The sequence below is a fragment of the Typopeltis vanoorti genome, chromosome 7 (genome assembly GCF_054136105.1).
Source record: "Typopeltis vanoorti isolate ZY-2024b chromosome 7, IOZ_Tvanoo_1.0, whole genome shotgun sequence".
Classification (NCBI taxonomy): domain Eukaryota; kingdom Metazoa; phylum Arthropoda; class Arachnida; order Uropygi; family Thelyphonidae; genus Typopeltis; species Typopeltis vanoorti.
The window spans coordinates 28,768,977-28,792,133 of NC_143555.1; the positions used below are offsets into that span (position 1 = coordinate 28,768,977).

At 35.5% G+C, this 23,157-nt stretch overlaps 1 protein-coding gene across 1 annotated transcript in view; it reads left to right on the plus strand.

Annotated features, from left to right (window-relative positions):
• qm (geranylgeranyl pyrophosphate synthase quemao) overlaps positions 1-23,157 on the plus strand; it is a 196,138-nt gene that overhangs the window by 40,141 nt on the left and 132,840 nt on the right. Inside the window, exon 4 of the mRNA XM_090395756.1 lies at positions 14,723-14,808. Coding sequence (XP_090251882.1) covers positions 14,723-14,808 — 86 coding nt within the window. The remainder of the gene's footprint in view (positions 1-14,722; positions 14,809-23,157) is intronic.

Sequence of the window (23,157 nt, forward strand, 5' to 3'; positions counted from 1 at the left end):
AAATCAGTCTGTTACTTGTCAAGACTCCAATAATATCATTATCAGATCTTATATTACTGTATCAATCCACCTATATCTTGGTCTTCCTTTGGGTCGTTTTCCTGCCAACCTGGCAGAGAACACTTGTTTTGCAAATCTTTCCTCGCCCATCTGTTTAAGTGACCATACTACCTGAGATGATCTCTGCTAATGCATTCCTGGATGCCGACAATGTCAAGCTCTTTCCTAATATCCACGTTTTTAATATGATATTGCCATTGATTCCATCTGTTCACGCCTCTAATCTTTCTCAGGACTCATATCTGTGATCAGAAGTAAAACACTTGACGCAGCTCTCAGATCCATAAGTTAAAACTGGTTTGAACACTGCCTTGTATATACTAATTTAGTGTTCCGACTAATTTCTCTCTTATTCCATATGAATGTATTCAATTGACTTCCTACCATACCAGCTTTGTTGATTCTGTTGTCTATTTCCATATTTAATTTACCATCTTCACTAAAAATCGTGCCTAAGTAGCTGAAATGTTTTACTTGTTCCACAGGTTCCCTGTTCAAAACACAATTGACATTTTCAACAATTCTACCTATTTTCATTGTCTTTTTGTCTTTCTAATGCTGACCTTCATACCATATCTATTACAACAGTTATTCAATTTAGTCAGGGACTCTTGCAAACTTGTAGCGGATTTATTGATAAGTATAACATTGTCTGCATAAAGCAAAGAGCTGACATTAACATCTCCAATTCTGATATCATGTTTAATACCACTTTCCTTCATAATATGATCCATTTAGATAATGAATAATAGAGGGGATAATGTACATCCTTGTCTCACACCAGATTTAACATTAAACCATCTTCCTGTACTTAAATTCTAACTGCCGACTTACAACTCAAATACAGACTAAGTATTGCTTGATATAATGCCTCATTGACACCATATAACTGTAGCGTATTGAATAGCTTCTCTCTTGGCACCTTGTCATATACCTTTTCCAAATCAACAAAGCTTAAATACAGATCTTTGTTATATTCCCATGCTTTGTCAACTATTTGTCGTAAAGTGAAGATCTGATCCTGACAGCCTCTATTTGGCCTGAATCCAGCTTGTTCTTCACCAAGCTTTTCTTCTACAATTCCTCTCAACCGTTTCTGAAGTATATTTGTATATATCTTAAGTTTCTTCAACAACCTCCAGAATATCTTACCACCTTCTTGATATTTAATTTCTATGTTCTTACAAAAGTCTTTCCATGAGTTTTATTTAGCTACTTTTGCATTGTGTTTAGCTTTCTTACAAACCTATAGTACATTTGGTACCGTGGGTGACTAAGAATATTTTTGTTCTATTTTTATCAATATTTGATATATATATATTTTGCATTTTTGATTTTATTTTTACTAGCCCATAAATCCTGTTCTAGAAATCAAACATAGAAAACTTTTTTGAGCTACTTCAGATCTCCAATATTGGGGGGGGGGGGGAGCCATCATAGGGATGCAATCTCAAAATTGTGAAAGTGCACACAAAAACACACAAAACAAAAAAGTGTGGAAAAAAATTTCACTAAAAGCCTAAAGTATCACATCGATATAATAGGTGTGATTGAAACAAAAAAGATAAAAACTGGTGAGATCTTTCTAAGCAATAAATAAAAAATGTTATATTCAGGCAATGACAGTCATGGAAAAGAAGGAGTAGCCATAATATTCAACACTAAATACGAGGCTAATCTTCTTGAATGGCAGGTAGTCTCAAGTGGACTGATTTGGGCAAATATGAGAATGGGGAACTGGACAATGAGACTTATTTGTGCCTATGGTCCCACAGAAGGTTCTACTAAGGAAGAAGTGGAGGAATTTTTTGAAGCTTTAGAGAAAGCAATTGACACAATGAAAAAGGAAAAGTTGGTCCTTGTTGGGTATCGAAATAGCAGAGTAGGAAATGATTGTCAGACATACAAAAATATTTTAGGAAAATTTGGTGAAAAGAGCAGAGCTAATAAAAATGGCAAATATCTCTTGGATTTCTGCTCAGGACATGGACTGGTCTAATAAAAATGGCAAATATCTCTTGGATTTCTGCTCAGGACATGGACTGGTTATTACTAACACCGTGTTCCAACATAAAAATGTGCACAAATTCACATGGAGAGAAGAGGCAAGGAATAAGAAAAGTCTCATTGACTATGTTATTGTTGATAGTGATGTTTTCTCCTTGGTGCAGGACACCAGAGTCTACAGAGGATTTGAAATTGGAAGTGATCACCATTTAATCTTGAGCAGAATAAACTTGAATTTCATATTGAAAAGAAGAACATGTAAGAAAGTTTTAAAGGAAATAAAAGTTGAGCAGCTCTCAGATGTGAACTGTGGACTAAAATACACAAACATTATTAAAAAAAAAAAATGAAAGAGTTTGAGAACAGTAACCAAATCTTGGAAATTCACTGTCAAGCACTAAAGAAAACACTGATTGATTCTACCAGACAGGCACTTGGTGAGGTTATCCGCAAGGATAGAAAAATCAGAACTACATGGTGGACACAGGAAGTTAAGGAGGCAGTGAAAGAAAAGAAAAAAGCATATCAAAAGTTCCTGGCAAATAAGTCAGCTTGTGCTCTTAGAGAATACAGAGACAAATGGAAGAAAGCTAAACACTATGTAAAACTGGCTGAACAAAAGACATGGGAGAATTTTAGCAAGAACATAGAAAATAAATATCAACAAGGTGGCAAGATATTCTGGAGGTTGTTGAAGAAGCTTAGAAATGGAGGAAAGAGTGCTGTAAAAGGAATTAGAGATGATAAAGGGACATCAAAACAGGAGAAAAACATATCCTTGAAGTATGGAGTAATTACTTCAAAAAATTGCTAAATGAAACAAGCAGTGATGACAGCACAGTGGTAAAAAACACTGATCAGGCATGCAGTCGGGAATACATATCCTTACTTGAAATAGAAAAAGCCATCAAAAGCCTGAAATGTTGAAAGGCAGTAGGAGTAGATAATATTCGACCAGAAATGCTAAATTGTGGAGGTATAAAAGTCTTACAGTGGCTGCACTGCATAGTTTAGAGGGCCTGGATAGAGGGAAGAATTCCAGATGATTGGAGTAGAGCTCTCATAGTACCCATATATAAAAAGGGAAATAAAACTGAATGTGAGAATTAAAGAGGTATTTCCCTACTGAATGTTCTGGTAAGATTTATGTAAGTATACTTGAGAAACGGATTTGAAGGATTGTGGAAGAGAAGTTCGGTGAAGAACAAGCTGGATTCAGGCCAAATAGAGGCTGTCAGGATCAGATTTTCACATTACGACAAATAGTTGAGAAATCATAGGAATATAACAAAGATTTGTATTTAAGTTTTGTAGATCTGGAAAAGGCATATGACAAGGTGCCAGGAGAGATGCTATTCAAAATGCTACAGCAATACTTAGTCTTTATTTGAGTTTTAGGTATTGTAATACAAGCAATACTTAATCTTTATTTCAGTTGTAAGTCAGCAATTAAAATTGAAGGAAGTACAAGAAGATGGTTTAATGTTAAATCTGGTGTCAGACAAGGTTGTACATTATCCCCTCTGTTATTCATTATCTATATGGATCACATTGTGAAGGAAAGTGGTATTGAATCTGATATCAAAATTGGAGATGTTAATGTCAGCTCTTTGCCTTATGCAGATGATGTTATACTTATCAATAAATCTGCTACAAGTCTGCAAGATTCCCTGACTAAATTGAATAACTGTTGTAATAGATATGGTATGAAGGTCAGCAATAACAAGATAAAGACAGTGAAACTAGGCCAAATAATTGAAAATATCAACTGCATTGTGAATGAAGAACCTAGAACAAGTAAAACATTTCAGTTACTTAGGCACGATTTTTATTGAAGATTATAAATTGAATATGGAAATAGACAACAGAATCAACAAAGGTTTGAAGTCATCATAAATTTATATGGAATCAGAGAGAAATTAGTCAAAGCACTAAATTAGCTGTATACAAGACAGTGTTCAAACGAATTTTAACTTATGGATCTGATAGCTGTGTTAGAAGTAAAACACTTAACCAAAGACAAGAGACTGCAGATTTGAGAGTCCTAAGAAAAATATGGGCATCAACAGATGGCATCAATGACAATATCAAAATAAAAATGAGGGTATTAGGAAAGAACTTGACATTTTCAGCATTCAGGAATGTGTTTGCAGAGCTAATCTCAGTCACTTAAACAGAATGGGAGAGGAAAGATTAGCAAAACAAGTGTTCTCTGCCAGGTTGGCAGGAAATAGACCTAGAGGAAGACCAAGACATAGGTCGAATGATACGGTAAAAATTGACTTAGAAGATAGAAATATAAGATCTGATAATGTTGGAGTCTTGACAGGTAACAGACTGATTTGGAGGTAAATTATAGATTTTCCTCCAATTTTCCACCTTTTTGAACATTTCTGATCGAATATTATCTACTTCAACTGTCTTCGCATTTCAGGATTTTGATGGCTTTTTCCTACCTACAGTATTGATGTGTATTCTGTTTGCATTCTGTTTTATCAGTTCTTGTTCCATTTAGCCAAGTAATTATGTAATTATATGCTGTTAATTTCTCTTTATTTTAAATGTCTTTATTTTTTTTCTATACCTTATATGCCATTATTCTTGAAATATTTATCTTTATACTTTATTCTTTATAGGTTTACTCTAATGTGCTTTTTCTCCCTAAATTTTTCTTGCTTATATTATTCCGTACTATGTTTATCTACACTTTGCACTATGATTCTTATGTCTAAGATACTAGAAAATTTATTTAATTTAGACTTCGCCACTAATATGATTTAATTAGCATAAAACTCAATAATACGGCCGACAGATTTCTCTCTCTAACACAAATTCCTTCAATAAAACTTTATACAAACATTCGGTCTATTCTTTTACTTAACTTTATGCTTTGGCTATCTCACATAGTTTCCCACTCGCAAGTCCGATTTATTTAGGAACAGTGCAGTTGTAAAAATAAACAATCAGGCAGCTCTCCTTTAACAAAAAAATCAAAACACATTTTATTTACATTACTATGAAATATACATGAATTAAACAATAGGGAGATTGCTTTCTCTATCCATCTATAAATATTCTTTAGCACAAATTAGAATCTTTTTTACTTCAACATTAATCTCTTTAACTCAAAAACCTATTAACTCTCTGCTTACAAATTTAACTTATTAAACTCTTAGTTTACTTGCAAAGAGGTTAGAGTTATTTTTATAAATTTGATATCAATTTCCAACATGCCAATTGACTCTCTTAAGGACACTTCTTATCACTATTAAACAAAAATCTTTCAAAAAACGTTCTTCTATAACAACTATAAGAGGGAATATACAAAAGGGTGTAACTTACAAATGCTCTGTATCGCATATTCAGTCAAAAGTCTTTCACTAAAAGTTCTGTGGCAAATCTTTCATCTCAGATCTCGAGCTTCCTTCAGGATATTTGGCTTCACTAGTATCTCATCGGAAAAATAGCGGGCTGTAAACATCGACCTGTGGTACTCATACAGCTCCAGCAAAATGTTGTTCTCCCACGGCGAAAAAGAAAAACTTCCGAGCAAAGCTGCTTCAGATCATTTACATTGCCTTTTCTCCTCTGTTTTGGCTCGCCGAAAATGCCTGGACGACTGCTGTCTCAAGTAGTTTGAACTCCTGCCTCTAAGAAACTGTAATTGCCGCCAATTGTCAACTGGGATCCCTCTCTAGCCTGGAAGCTTTTTTCCGGCAATTGGAACTTCTCATTTCAGCAACTGCTGGAAGCGGGGAGCTCCACCTACGGCCTTTGGAAGCCCTCTCTCTCTCTCTGGCCTAGAAGTCGTCTCTCTCTTGCGACGCCTGGAACCGGGCAGCCTCCCTATGCTTAGCTCTGTCCCTTTTTATTATGCCTTCTCTGAGACCTCGCGCAAAGTTTGTAACCCCCGAAGATTTCATCTTAATTTTCAAGTTCGACTTGAATGAAGTTTGCATGATTCTTTCATCTTAAGTTTCAAGTTTGGCCCGCTCTTTGTTCTTTTCTGTGCCTTCTTTTGATTGCAAGTTGCCGGCTATCGGAAAGTTGTTTGAACCTTTCAGACAGTCTTTGGAGATGTTTACATGCAGAGCCTATAAGCCTTTCTCATACATACAAAATTTTATAAACATCCTTTCTTTTGCTGCCATGTAGATCTATTAGATAAAGCTCTGGTGGCAAGACATTGCCTTTGTTTTTAACACTCTAAAATATTCTTATTAAAGCAGTATACACAGTTAATTTCTAGAGAGTTATTTACAATAATACCTAATACAAAATATACAAAGACAAACAAGGTTATTTTTACAACATTCTCATCGGACTTGACCTCTGTAAAAAATCAATGTAAAGCGCTTTGGTATTTTTAAGCTACATCGAGATTTTGCAATTACTCTAGACACCTAGAATATCTTCAGCTTTCATGTCACCTTTTTTCATGTTTTGGTCTTTTTACAGTATGCTTTCCTCCATTTCTAAACTTTTTCAAGAGCCTCCCAAACATTTTGCCACCACCTTGCTGATATATTCTTCTGTCTTCTTCCCATGACTATAGCTGCTTTTTACATACTGCTTCACTTTTGCATATTTTCTGTGTATTCTCTCAGAGCATTGCTGATTTACTTGCTAGAATTTTCAATTCTGTCGTTTCAATGACTGTTTCTTTAACTTTCTAAGTCTACTATGGAGTCCTGATTTTTCTATCATTACAGATAACTTCATGATATGCTTCTCTGGCTTAGTCAATGTTTTCTTCAGATTTTGCCACTGCGAATCTTCAATGTTTGTCTTCTGTTCAAACTCTTTCATATTTTCTTCAATATTTGTATGCTTGAGTCTATATTTCACCACTGAAAGTTGCTAGACTTGCTTTAAAACTTGCTTACACACTTTTAATTTTATATTCAATTTTCTCGCTTTCTATTTCATATCCACTATATGCCCATGTCCTGAACCACCGTGAAGATGTCTTTATAAACAATACCATTGTCAATGAGACTTTTCTTATTTCTTGTCTTCTTTCCATGTGTATTTACATACATCTTTATGTTGGGACATGGCATTAGTCATGTTCCAACATAAAGATAGTCCATGAACTGAGCAGAATTCCAGCATATATTTATTATTAGCTTTGCTCTTTTCTCCAGATTTTCCCAGAACAGTTATCTCTGTTAATCATTTTCTACTTTTTTTCCTTTGTCAGCTGGCATCTCTGATGACTTGAAAAATTCCTCCACTTCATCCTCATTAAATCTTCTGTGGAACCAGTGCACAAATAAGCCCCATTATCTAATTCTCCATTTTGGTGTCTGGCCATATCACTATTTGGAATGCCTGCTGTTCATTGGAGATTATCTTCATGTTTAGTGCTGAATACTGTAGCTACTTCTTTCTTTTCCTGATCATTATTACCCCAATATAATATCTTGTATCCGTTAATTAGAAGAATTTTGCATGTTTTGGTCTTGTTTTTATTATTATTATTACAGTATTAATATTATTATTATTTATATGGGCACTTCATGGAGTCAAAAGACTCATCACAGGAGACCCACACAATACCTATCATACATATCCTTAAACTTCTTACTTTACTCACAACCACCTCTGGCAATCCATTCCACTCATTCATTACTCTCTAAGAAAAGAACCTAGTCTGCATACCCTTACTAACCACACTCTTAGACATCTTTCAAGTGTGATCCCTTGTTTTTGCCCTACTTCCTATGTATTAAAAAATTTCTTCTCTGTCAATCTTATAGAATCCTTTTAGCAACTTATAAGTTTCTATCACATCCCCTCTCCACTTCCTGTCAGTTAAATTGTGCAACCCACACTCCCTCAATCTACCTCATAGAGAACATTCCATTGAATTGCCACTAGCTTAGTCACTCATCTCTAAATCCTCTCTGCAACATCACCTTTTATGAACTATTGCCTTCCCTAGTTTTGAATCATTGGCAAACAACTGACTGTCCTCCTTCAAATCTTCTGCTATACGAGGGTTGTTTGAAAAGTTTGGAAAAAAAATAAGTTAAACACATTTTTTTTGGAAAAAATCACCTTTATTTCTCAACATAGTCTCTATTGAGGTCTACACATTTGTTCCAGCAAGTTTCCAATTTTTTCATTCCATCTAAAAAGTAGGATTTGTCAAATTGCACAAAATAGTCATTGACATCCTTGTTTGAAGAAAATTTTTTCCCACCGAGCCAGATTTTTAAGTTTGGGAACAAGAAGTCACATGGGGCCAAGCCTGGGGAATATGGTGGATATGGAACCAATTGCAATTTTGCCATTTCGACGGCTGATGTGGGACGATGCATTGTCTTGATGAAAGAGCACTTTTTAGTCCACCAATCTTGGCAATTTTTTCTTCAGTTCTTCTTTTAAGCGGTCCAGCAATGATGCATAATAGACTCCTGTTATTATCTTACCTTTTTCCAAATAGTCTATCATGATAATTCCTTGGGAATCCCAAAAAACAGTGGCCATTACCTTCCCAGCTGACAAAATGATCTTTGCATTTTTTGGTTCTCTTTCACTGGGCATTGTCCACTGTTTTGACTGCTGCTTGGACTCAGGTGTGTAGTGGTGGATCTAAGTTTCGTCTACAGTCATGAATCGATGCAAAAAAAAAATCATGTGAATTGCGATTAAACATCGACAAACACTACATTCAAATGTCTTTTTGCAAGCATTTTTGATCGACAGTCAACAATTGCAGCATCCATCGTGCACACAGCTTTTCCATGTGCAATTTTTCTTACAGGCTATTATACACCCATTCAGTGGAGATGCCTGCAATCTCATGCACTTTCACTCGGTGGTCTTCCATAACGATACCATGGATTTTGTCAGTCATTTCCTTCGTAGTGACCTCAGTCAGGTGTCTGGAGCGTGCTTCATCTTTGATGGACTTATGACCACATTTAAACTTATTTATCCAAATATAAATAGTCTTTAATGCTGGTGCAGAGTCTCCACGGACTTCATCTAACTCGACTTTGATCTGCATGGCCATCCACTTCTTCAAATAAAAGTGTTTTATCACTCCACGAAACTCGTTTTTCTCCATTTTTATGAAAAATGCAAACACGGTCATTTTAAATGTTTGCCAAACGAGAACTACACGTCGACATGGCTAAAATTTTGCCAGGGGTCATGAAAAAGATGATACATACCGACACTGGTATCAATGAACAAACTGTGTCGTCGTCTACTTTTCAAACTCTTGTATTATTAATACACAAATTAAAGATTAGCGTCCTAGTACTGAGCCCTGGGACACTCCAGTAGTCACCTTCATTCTCCTTCATTGCACTCCGCTATACACCATCCTTTGATGTCTATCAGCTATTCCCCCCCCCCCCCCCCCAATCCATGCTATCAGCTTCATATTCATTCTATTTGCTCCAACTTATGCAATAGTTTTCATTGTGATATTCTGTCAAATGCCTTTGCAAAGTACAGCTCCTACTTTACAGTATCATGGCATAGTCCATTTCCTTTATCCAGTTCTTTTGTCACCTTATTATAAAATGTGAATAAATTACTGAGGCACAACCTACCTTTTACAAAACCATGCCCCCCCTGCAAGGTATCATATTCCTATCCACCCATTCCTGAATTTTACTTTTAACTAACTTTTCCAATACTTAAACCACCACTCCAGAGATACTACTTGGCAGTAATTTGCTACTTCTGTCTTGGAACCACCTTTATATAATGGAACTATCTTGGCAATTATCCACTCCTGTGGAACCTTACCAGAGTTGAGACTTGATTAAACCACTTTGCCAAAGGCACTGTGAGTTCACTTACACATTCTTGTAGCACATGAGCAGACATACCGTCTAGCCCCACTGCTGTATTCACATTGATATTTTTCTTTTCAATATACTGAGTACCTCCAGTTCATCTATCTCAATGCTAACATTAGTCTCTGTCACCTCAGTAACTGTGTAGGTACCACTTGGATGAAATACCCATGCAAAGTGATCAGTTAGTAACTGAACTATTTCTTCTGCTTCTATCACTTTCTTACCATCAGCACCGAGTACAGTTATCTTTCCATAATTATTCTTTCTCTTACTTGCTATGTAGCGAAAAAATTCTTTTTGGATTTACTTTGGCTTGCTTAGCCTTCCTTACTTACCATACTAGTTACTCTTCATGCTTGTGCTTTATACTGCTCATGGGCTTATGATCACCTTGTTGGTTATATTCCTTCTGCAACACTTTCTTGTTTTGCAGTTCCTACTTTACAATGCTGGTCATCTACTTAATCCTTACTTGATTTATCCTCCTGATCCTGAGTATGCACTGTGATACTGCCTTGCTCAAACAATACTTGACCACTTCCCATGCACTAATTACATTCATTCCATGTAATTTCTTATGCCATGGTACTGCTGCAAGTTGCCTACTAAGTTTGTCAAAATTGCCATCTTTGTAGTTCCATGCAAAACTTTCTTGGCTGAAATTTCCACATGCTGAGCAACTCCCCAGAAAAAGACTGCATAGTCACTTTCCTGGATTGGATATAGAGTTGCTACTGTAGTTATAGATAGATCTTCTGATGCTATTACCAAATCCAATACTCTGACACCTTTGGTCTCTTCCATTATGTGCTGTTATGGGTAATCCTGAAAACTAAGGGCACTTAGTAACTATATAAATTCCATTTCCATTTTGCCATGTGCCCTTTCCTCCTTCCAATCTATATCACCACACTTGAAGTCTCCCATGATAATTGCTCGGCTGCGCTCATTGTACTAATCTGCTGATGCATGTCGTCACACATCTTCTGGACTCTCAGGTCTATAGCAGCATCCAACAATATATTTTCTTCTGTTGGCCTTTGTCTCACACCAGATGGCCTCACCATTTCAATCAAATCTACATTCTTCCTTAACTTCTATTTTTGCTAGTTGAAGTTCTTCAGCTATTATTAATAACACCTCGCCTCCTGCCCTATTTTTTCTATCTCCTCTGAAAATACAATATCCATTACATTTTATTCCTGTAACTACATCATTCTCTGACAACCAAGTCTCTCTCTCTCTGATGCCAGTAATTTTTGACCAAGTTTGGCTGACCTTGGTTTTGCACTTCCAACCTCTCATTGAAAAAACACTTTCTCCAAGCACCTAACTCCAAAACCATGTAAGTGCAGTCCATTGGGCATATAAGTCCTTACTTCCATCAAATTCGCTCTCCACATCTATAAACTGTTCACAATTCCTCCTGCACAATCTTCTCATTGGCATGCATCGATAGGCTTATGTGTTCATCAGACATGTTGTAATAGATTTAATGGTATTGATATGAACACAGATGGATAAGAAAATAACTATTTATTAACTTAAAAGCTAATATTTTGCTGGTATTATATCCAGCATCTTCGGTGCACATAACACAAAAGTTTAAATGCAAGACAACCACAATCCGGTGTAACAGTGGGGCTAGTATAAGTAATTGCAACGTGCAACACAAGACGAAAGTCCTAATAGGGTGCCATCTAGGTTTAAAAAAAAAGTTCAAAGTTTTGAAATAGTAGTCCAAGTAATAGTCTTATAAAGTTTGAAAGAAATAAAATAAAAGTAATAAATATTAATTTGGTCTTAGGATGACTGTCTCCTAAATCTTTGGTAGATTTATACAGCCATACTTGTTAAGGTTTGGAGTATGTTTTAAGGCTTCTGTTGATTCCAGGAACAACCTCTCTGACTTGTAGAAGCTTCTGTGCATTACTTTTGTTTCTTTCCAATTGATCCTGTGTGCAGGGGTATCCAAAGCATGGTCTGCCATACCCGACTTGCCATAGCAAAGTCAAGCATGGCATTGGCATTCTCATTGGCAAGCATGTCCCTTCTTCTCAGTTATATCCTGTCACAGCGAGGCAGCAGATTCACATACTTTACTTTCTTACTGTTCATTTTTGCTTCTAATAACTCTATCATATCTTCTCTCATTGTATATTTCTCACCTTTCAAATCATTTGTGCCTGTCAAAACAATTGATTTGTTTGTTTCTTCTGTAAACTTAAAGCTATACTAATATCCTTTATCATAGTACCCAGAAAACATGCTTTTGTCACTTTCTCATTAAGTATACTTCTTATAATCGAATCCCCATACAATAGTATCTCTTTTCTTCAAGTCTCTTGCACTTTTAAACTTTCACTCTTTCATTCTTTATCCTGTACCTCATGGCAATCGTTTCTCCAGTCACTCAAGATCACGTTTTGTCCTGTGAAGGAGTCTGCGTATTCATGCATTTTCTTTTTTGTGCTAGCATCTCATCATCCGCATTATTACTTACAACTTCCTTCAAACTCTCATTTGTATTTTGTGCACTATCATTCACAGATTCCATTACATTCTCCACAACACTTTGCAACACATTGACAATCCTGCCTTATATCCATAATATCAGTCACTTCATTCTTTCTCTCCCGACATGACTCGCCTTTCTTATTCTCTCTTACAAAACATTTCTGACAAATTTTCTGCATTTTTGCTGTCATACCACAAACCATTCACTCTTGGCAATGAATATGCTAAACACATGCTATACATCACACGAAATTCCACATGGCAATATCAGTCAACATTGGTGTCTTGGGTGCCATTTTTCAAGTATGCATTGGTGTCATAAAGAAAAATGTTTTTGAAAGAATATCGCATAATAATGTTGACTAAACAACACCACTTAACAACACAGTCAAAAATCGACAAAACACTGCCAATTATATATAACAATATCGCTAATATCTACTAAAAATAATGACTTATGTGAGCAACATGAGTATCACAGCTGCTGCTAAAGACGATGCTAGTGCCCTGATGGAGTTTTATTTTATGAGTGTCTGATCCTCTGGGCTGCTATGCTTTCTCCACCTTGTTACATCACGTTTTTCATTGTGTATGAAATGCAAATAAGTCTTGATGTTATCATTTGAACAACTTTTGCTAGTATCACCATTAATGTTAATAATACTTGCATTATGTATGTTTTTCATTTACAATATCAGCATTGTTCTTAGTGGGTGAATTTGTTATTGCTATCATTTTTAGTGAAGATTTGGCACTAAAAAAGAAATTTTGCACGTTCGAAAGTAGTACTATTAGCTGTTTTTTGAGATAAGGATCAGTCTTCTATCTATGTTATGGAAAAAATTCCATAAGGGGTACCTTATTGGGAGAGATGACAATATCATGTCTTTTTGATAAAACAAAAAAATTCATCCTCTATTAGTGGACGGCTGGAAACATTAATTGACTAGTCTATCAGTATCACAAACATTGAATACTGGTTCTAGAGTGGCTTACAAGCGAATCTAACTTATGCTTTTAATTATCACGAGGAGCCTTAAAAACTTGTAGATATGAAGTTGATGAAATGCACAAAATAGCGTTACAAATTTCAGCCACTAATACAGATTATAAAGCATTCTTGATATAAAAAATAAAGAAATCATTGATTTCTTTATTTAAGAGGGCTAGAGATTTTTTAGTCTTGTAAAGCTCATCGGATTTATTTTAAGGCTAGCAGGTCACTTTTAAATATCAGCTATACAAAGCTAAAAAATCTCTAGCCCTCTGTTTATAATAGGTAGGAATAACCTGAGCCATCTTACAGAATTTTAGAAATATAATTCTATTGATATATTTATCTTTCTTTAATAACACTTGACCATATCTAGCACAGTGTTTTGAAGTAGACTCTCCATAAAGTCTAGATATTTGTTTCAATAATGAAATACCCTGAGTGGGCATATTGAAAAGAATTATAATACCAGAGGAAAACTCACATAAAAAAAAACTTCAGAATTTTTACCTAAGTAACATAGGCATCATCAGTAGATGATTACAGAATGGCAAACATTAACAGACAATTCTAAAAAGCACCACATAAGTAGCTAGATGTAAGATAACTATAAAAGATCAGTAATTGCCTAACTTCCCTTAGTAAAGTATAGTTACTGTGGGAACAACTACCTACTGAGCAAGTGGGTGACTGATCCCTATCAGAATGGTCTAGCCATTGTGAATGCATAATCATCTCTGGATTTATGGTTAAATTCTATGGGCTGAGTCCATGAACTGCGATGAGGATTTGAATGGCTGTGCCTTGATACCAATTTGTCACTTCTGAAATGTTCACAGTGATGTCATCAGAGAATACTGTGATTGAGAGATTTGTTTTTATGTATATATAGAAAGATTTAAGAGAAAAAGTAAGTTACAAACAAAAGCAGAACAAATGATTGGAAGTGATTTCATTATGCAATAGTAGGTAAAAGCACTATCTAGGGTGATGATAGTGTGTGTAATAGACATGCATGTGCATGCTTTGTAGCTGTTTCACTAGTGTAAAGTGACGCCATGCCTGAAGAGCGTATGACTGTCATATTGCTACAAAACTCTGGAGAGAATTTGAGAATGTCAGCGTGAATTCCTTCCACCTTGCATCCCTGACCTCACCCCAAGTTACTTTCAACTGTTTGACCTGCTGAAAGTGATGGGACAAGGTTCATTAACTTGTTTTATTTTTTATAACATTTGTAATTTACTTACTGACTTTCTCTCAGAAATGGAGAAAAAATAATATTTGACAGTGTATATGCTTTTTTGCTTTATCACTTTAGGCTTTTAACCATTGGTTGAATATTTCATCTGATAAGTGCCATCTAATTGGAGAAGTGGTTCAGATGTTGCACAATGCCAGCCTTTTGTAAGTATTGTAAGCATTTGGTTTTATTATTTCTTTACACAGAAAATTTTCAAAAACAACAAAATTACCCAATAAACACAGTAATAAACTTTCATACTGAAAATGACAGTACATCATCACTGTGTAGAAACAAGCAGACCAAAGAACAGTAATACAAGGTACATACAATAATTGGTTTCCAATTAAAAACAGTTGCTACAAGTTAGACATCAGTATATTGATAAATAATATTGAAACTATTTTTGATGTTTATATAAAATGAGAATCTCCTAAACTTTTGGAAGAGAAAGAAAAAGTCATTCCAATTCAAGTTAGGCCAATGTAAAAGGGTTTTGGAACTTTTTTAAAAAGCTATTCATATTTAAAACTACTTCTAAGGAGATGAGCTTCGTCCCAATGGATACTGTGTTTGGTGTCAATATTATGCTGTGGCAGACCAAACTTTTGAGGTTTAACATATTCCATGTAACATGATGATGAAATTCATCATCAAATTTTTCACATTTACCCTCAAGGGGGTGCACAGGATATGATAGTACTACATGAAAAATTTACATCATTACTAACTTCCTATCTACAATTTTCCTCCAAATCGGTCTGTTACTTGTCAAGACTCCAATAATATCATTATCAGATCTTATGTTTCTATCATCTAAGGCACTTCTTACTGTAACAATCCATCTATGTCTTGATCTTCCTCTGGGTCTTTTTCCTGCCAACCTGGCAGAGAACACTTGTTTTGCTAATCTCATCATCAAATTCCTGACATGTACCCTCAAGTGTTGTACAGGATATGATAGTACTACATGAAAAATTTACATCATTACTAACTTCCTATCTACAATTTTCCTCCAAATCAGTCTGTTACTTGTCAAGACTCCAACATTATCAGATCTTATATTTCTATCGTCTAAGGCACTTTGTACCATATCAATCCACCTATATCTTGGTCTTCCTTTGGGTCGTTTTCCTGCCAACCTGCAGAGAACACTTGTTTTGCTAATCTTTCCTCACTCATTCTGTTTAAGTGACCATACCACCTGAGATTAGCTCTGCTAATGCATTCCTGGATGCTGACAATATCAAGCTCTTTCCTAATATTCTCGTTTTTAAGATGCCATCTGTTCACGCCTGTGATCTTTCTCAGGACTCTCATATCTGCGGTCTCTAGTCTTTGATCAAGTGCTTTACTTCTGACCCAGCTCTCAGATCCATAAGTTAAAACTGGTTTGAACACTGTCTTGTATACAGCTAATTTAGTGTTCCGACTAATTTCTCTCTTATTCCATATGAATTTATTCAATTGACTTTGTACCATACCACCTTTGTTGATTCTATTGTCTATTTCCATATTTAATTTACCATCTTATGTGCCCAGATTTGGTCACCTCAGTTCCTTCTTGATGGGGTGGAGGTGGAGAGGATCCAGAGGCGAGTGACTAAGATGATAGCAGGTCTATGGAATGAACCATATGAGAACAGGTTGAAGATTTGTGGGTTGCAGAAACTAGTTGGTAGGCGGAAAAGGGGAGATATGATTGAGACATTCAAATTGCTAAAGGGATTCTATAGGATTAATTCAGAGGATATTTTTGAGATCAGGACTGGTGGTGATGGGAGAACTAGGGGACACCTGTGGAAGCTGGGCAAGAGTGTGGTTAGCAGAGGTGTTAGAGCTGGGTTCTTTACTTTCAGAGTGGTAAATGAGTGCAATAAGCTGCCAGAGTCTGTTGTGGGTGCTATGACGGTGAGCGAGTTCAAGGCAAAGTATGGTAGATACTATGAGAATGTCGTATAGTTGTGTGGACATGATGTTTAGGGCCTCCCTCGATTAGTCTAATGACTCCCTGGAGTCGCCTGAAATAATAATAATAATCTTCAGTAAAAATTGTGCATAAGTAGCTGAAATATTTTACTTGTTCCACAGGTTCCCCGTTCACAACACAGTTGATATTTTCAACAATTCTACCTATTTCATTGTCTTTGTCTTTTTAATACTGACCTTCATACCATATCTATTACAACAGTTATTCAATTTAGTCAAGGAATCTTGAAAACTTGTAGCAGATTTATTTAGAAGTATAACATCATCTGCATAAAGCAAAGAGCTGACATTAACATCTCCAATTCTGATATCATGTTTAATACCACTTTCCTTCATAATGTGATACATATAGATAATGAATAACAGCGGGGATAATGTACATCCTTGTCTCACACCAGATTTAATATTAAACCATATTCCTGTACTTCCTTCAATTCTAACTGCTGACTTACAACTGAAATAAAGACTAAGTATTGCTTGATATAATGCTCCATTGACACCATATAACTGTAGCGTATTGAATAGCTTCTCTCTTGGCACCTTGTCATATGCCTTTTCCAGATCGACAAAACTTAAATATAGATCTTTGTTGTATTCCCATGCTTTCTCAACTATTTGCCGTAAAGTTAAGATCTGATCCTGACAGCCTCTATTTGGCCTGAATCCAGCTTGTTCTTCACCAAGCTTTTCTTCCACAATTCTTCTCAACCGTTTCTCAAGTATACTTGCATAGATCTTGCCAGGAGCACTCAGTAGGGAAATACCTCTGTAATTCTCACATTCAGTTTTATTTCCCTTTTCATATATGGGTACTATTAGAGCTCTACTCCAATCATCAAGAATTTGTCCCTCTGTCCAGGCTTTCTGAACTATGCAGTGCAGCCACTGTAAGACTTTTATACCACCATACTTCAGCATTTCTGGTCGAATATCATCTACTCCTGCTGCCTTTCCACATTTCAGGCCTTTGATGGCTTTTTCTACTTCAAGTATAAATATGTATTTCTGACTGTATGCCTGTTGAGTGTTTTTTTATCACTGTGCTATCACTGCTTCTTTCATTTAGCAATTTTTCAAAGTAATTACTCCATACTTCAGGGATAACTTTTTTTCCCATTTTCATGTCACAAATTCACATGGAGAGAAGAGGCAAGGAATAAGAAAAGTCTCATTGACCATGTTATTGTTGATAATGATGTTTTCTCCCTAGTGCAGGACACCAGAGTGTACAGAGGATTTGAAATTGGAAGTGATCACTATTTAGTCTTGAGCAGGATAAAATTGAATATTTATATTGAAAGGAATAACGTGTAAGAAAGTTTTAAAGCAAATAAAAGTTAAGCAGCTCTCAGATATGAACTGTAGACTAAAATACACAAAGATTATTGAAGAAAAAATGAAAGAGTTTGAGAACAGGCATCAAACCTTGGAGATTCAGTTGCAAACTCTGAAGAAAACATTGATTGATTCAGCTAGAGAAGCATGTGGTGGGATTGTCTGCTAGGATATAAAAATCAGAACTCCCTGGTGGACACAGGAAGTTAAAGAGACAGTGAAGAAAAAGAAGAAAGCATATCAAAAGTTCCTGTCAAATAAGTCAGCTTGTGCTCTTAGAGAATACAGAGACAAATGCAAGAATGCTGAACACTGTAAAACTAGCTAAACAAAAGTCATGGGAGGACTTGAGTAAGAACATAGAAAATAAATATCAAGAAGGTGGTAAGATATTCTGGAGGGTGTTGAAGAAGCTTAGGAATGGAGGAAAGAGTGCTGTAAAAGGAGTTTGAGATGAAAACTATGATGAATTCATAACAGATTTTAAACAAAAATTTAAGGTAGATTTTCATTTTTCAATTATTGCTACCGCAATTGCATCTGTTGATGAAAAATTCAAGCACATGTCTACAATTAACAAAAAGTTTGGTTTTCTTTTAAATATATATGAATTTCAAAAAATTACTTCAGCAGAACTGTTTAAAAAATGTTTGATATTGGAAAATTATTTAACACATGATAATTCTAGAGATATTGACGGAACAGATTTATGTAGTGAATTAAAAATAATAGCAAGGCGAATTCCAGAAAATACTTTCTCATTAGATGTCCTGTTATACATATGCAAAAATAATTTAGAAAATAGTGTTCCAAATGTGTTTATTGCTCTGAGAATTTTTTCGACATTTCTAGTATCGGTAGCAAGTTCAGAAAGGAGTTTCTCCAAATTAAAACTTCCAAAAACTTACACTCACTCTACGATGGCTCAGGAATGACTCACTGGTCTAACAATAATATCTATAGAGCATTGAATTGCATCACAATCAATATAGATGAATTAATTCAACACTTTGCCAAAGCAAAATCCCAAAAGATTAATTTTTCATAATTTTTGTATTTATCATCATCATCGTCATCAAATTCCTGCCATGTACCCTCAAGGGGTGTACAGGATATGATAGTACTACAGGAAAAATATTACACCATTACTAACTTCCTATCTACAATTTTCCTCCAAATCAGTCTGTTACTTGTCAAGACTCCAATGTTATCAGATCTTATATTTCTATCATCTAAGGCATTTTGTAACGTATCAATCCACCTATATCTTGGTCTTCCTCTGGGTCGTTTTGCTGCCAATCTGGCAGAGAACACAGTTTTGCTATCTTTTATATTTTATATTTTAAATTTTTGTATTATTCATTATTATTATTAAAACAAATTAATAAATTAATAATGATGTAATTTTTTTTTTTTTCATGTAGTACTATCATATCCTGTACACCCCTTGAGGGTACATGGCAGGAATTTGATGATGATGATGAATTTTTGTATTTAAGATGTAATAATTTTCTTGCGGGGTGCTTAAGGGGCAAAGCTGTATAACTGAGAGGTGACCTCCACATAGCCTTTAAAGGAATGCAGAGAACCGACCAGGGCTTTTGACCTAATGTGCAATTCTCACCTTATCGTGGTGCACCCTGTTGAGTATCTACCTGGATACTGAATGAACGAGGATTGGCTGGCAATTTGGGATTTAGCTGACCAAATTGTATTCTTATTGGCTTAAACCAATATACAAAATGATGGTACAAATGACAAAATTTCATGCCGCCTGGGACGTCGCCCGGTTAAACAAGGCCTCCGTTGTTTTTGCCAGGGAACCAGGGCGAATAGCAAAAAGTCAGCTACTGGAACAAATCTGAAAACAAACCCCAACTCAACATCACCAGAGTTAAAGATTGGTACTATTAACATAAGAAGCCTGAATGGCAAAGAAATGGAGCTAGCTGAGGAATTAGATAAGTACCAGATAGACATAATAGGGGTGACTGAAACAAAAAAGACAAAAACTGGTGAGCTCTTTCTGAGCAATTAAATACAAAATGTTATATTCAGGAAATGACAATCAAGGAAAAGAAGGAGTAGCCATAGTATTCAACACAAAATACGAGGCTAATCATCTTGAATGGCAGGCAGTCTCAAGTAGAGTAATGTGGGCAAATATGAGAATGGGGAATTGGACAATGAGACTTATTTGTGCCTATGGTCCCACAGAAGATTCTACTAAGGTAGAAGTGGAGGAATTTTTTGATGCTTTAGAGAAAGCAACTGACACAATGAAAAAGGAAAAGTTGGTCCTTGTTGGGGATCTAAATAGCAGAGTAGGAAATGATTGTCAGACATACGAAAATATTTTGGGAAAATTTGGAGAAAAGAACAAAGCTAATAATAATGGCAAATACCTGTTGGATTTATGCTCAGGATATGGACTGGTTATTACTAACACCATGTTCCCACATAAAAATGTGCACAAATTCACATGGAGAGAAGAGGCAAGGAATAAGAAAAGTCTCATTGACTATGTTATTGTTGATAGTGATGTTTTCTCCCTGGTGCAGGACACCAGAGTGTACAGAGGATTTGAAATTGGAAGTGATCACTATTTAAAACAAATAAAAGTTGAGCACCTCTCAGATGTGAACTGTAGACTAAAATACACAAATCTTATTGAAGAAAAAATGAAAGAGTTTGAGAACAGGAACCAAACCTTGGAGATTCAGTAGAACCAAACCTTGAAGATTCAGATGTGAACTGTAGACTAAAATACACAAAGCTTATTGAAGAAAAAATGAAAGAGTTTGAGAACAGGAACCAACCTCGGAGATTCAGTAGCAAGCCTTGAAGAAAACCCTAATTGATTCAGCCAGAGAGGCATGTGGTGAAGTTGTCTGCAAGGATAGAAAAATCAGAACTCCAGAGTTGGCCCAGGAAGTTAAGGAGGCAGTGAAAGAAAAGAAGAAAGCATATCAAAAGTTCCTGGCAAATAAGTCAGCTTTTGCTCTTAGAGAATACAGAGACAAATGTAAGAAAGTGAAACACTGTGTAAAACTAGATAAACAAAAATCATGGGAGGACTTTGGCAAGAATATAGAAAATAAATATCAAGAAGGTGGTAAGATATTCTGGAGGTTGTTGAAGAAGCTTAGAAATGGAGGAAAGAGTGCTGTAAAAGGAGTTAGAGATGATAAAGGTGACATCAAAACAGGAGAAAAAGATATCCTTGAAGTATGGAGTAATTACTTTGAAAAACTGCTAAATGAAACAAGCAGTGATGACAACACATTGATAAAAAACACTGACCAGGCATGCAGTCAGGAATACATATCCATACTTTAAATAGAAAAAGCCATCAAAGGCCTGAAATGTGGAAAGGCATCAGGAGTAGATGATATTCGACCAGAAATGCTGAAGTATGGTGGTATAAAAGTCTTACAGTGGCTGCACTGCATAGTTCAGAAAGCCTGGACAGAGGGACAAATTCTTGATGATTGGAGTAGAGCTCTAATAGTACCCATATATGAAAAGGGAAATAAAACTGAATGTGAGAATTACAGAGGTATTTCCCTACTGAGTGTTCCTGGCAAGATCTATGCAAGTATACTTGAGAAACGGTTGAGAAGAATTGTGGAAGAAAAGCTTGGTGAAGAACAAGCTGGATTCAGGCCAAATAGAGGCTGTCAGGATCAGATCTTCACTTTACGATAAATAGTTGAGAAAGCATGGGAATATAACAATGATCTGTATTTAAGTTTTGTCAATTTGGAGAAGGCATATGACAAGGTGCCAAGGAGAGAGAAGCTATTCAATACACTACAGTTATATGGTGTCAATGGGGCATTATATCAAGCAATACTTAGTCTGTATTTGAGTTGTAAGTCAGCAGTTAGATTGAAGGAAGTACAGGAAGATGGTTTAATGTTAAATCTGGTGTGAGACAAGGATGTACATTATCCCCTCTGTTATTCATTATCTATATGTATCACATTATGAAGGAAAGTGGTATTAAACATGATATCAGAATTGGAGATGTTAATGTCAGCTCTTTGCTTTATGTGGATGATGTTATACTTCTAAATAAATCTGCTACAAGCTTGCAAGATTCCTTGACTAAATTGAATCACTGTTGTAATAGATATGGTATGAAGGTCAGCATTAAAAAGACAAAGACAATGAAAATAGGTAGAATTGTTGAAAATGTCAACTGTTGTAAACGGGGAACCTGTGGAACAGGTAAAACATTTCAACTACTTAAGCACGATTTTTACTGAAGAGGGTAAATTAAATATGGAAATAGACAACAGAATCAACAAAGCTGGTATGGTAGGAAGTCAATTGAATAAATTCATATTAAATAAGGGAGAAATTAGTTGGAACACTAAATTAGCTATACAAGACAGTGTTCAAACCAGTTTTAACGTATGGATCTGAGAGGTGGGTCAGAAGTAAAACACTTGACCAAAGACTAGAGCCTGCAGATATGAGAGTTCTGAGAAAGATTAGAGGCATGAACAGATGGCATCAATGGCAATATCATATTAAAAATGAGAATATTAGGAATGAACTTGACATCCAGGAATGCGTTAGCAGAGATAATCTCAGGTGGTATGGTCGCTTAAATAGAATGGGGGAGTTAAAGATTAGCAAAACAAGTGTTCTCTGCCAGGGTGGCAGGAAACGACCCAAGATATAGGTGAATTGATATGGTACAAAGTGCCTTAGACAATAGAAATATAAGATCTGATAATATTGAAGTCGTGACAAGTAACAGACTGATTTGGAGGAAAATTGTAGATAGGAAGTTAGTAATGATGTAAATTTTTCATGTAGTAGTATCATATCCTGTACACTCCTTGAGGGTACATGTCAAGAATTTGTTGATGATGATTATTATAATTTTCTTGCTATACAGATATTAGGCATAATCATATATGTATATAAATGTATTATTTTTGATTGATAAATTTTATTTTTAAATGTTCATAATGATATTATTTTTATAAATATCCACGTGTGTAGGTGTACGTGTGCTTGTGTGAGTATAACAAAACATATAAACAGCAATCCCTCAATTAGTGCACCTAATGTGTTCTTTAAAACAGCGTATTAATCAAAAACGCACTAATTGAATATAATAACCTATGGGAAAAAGTATAATTCGTTCCTCAAATTTCTTTTTTGAACCTTGA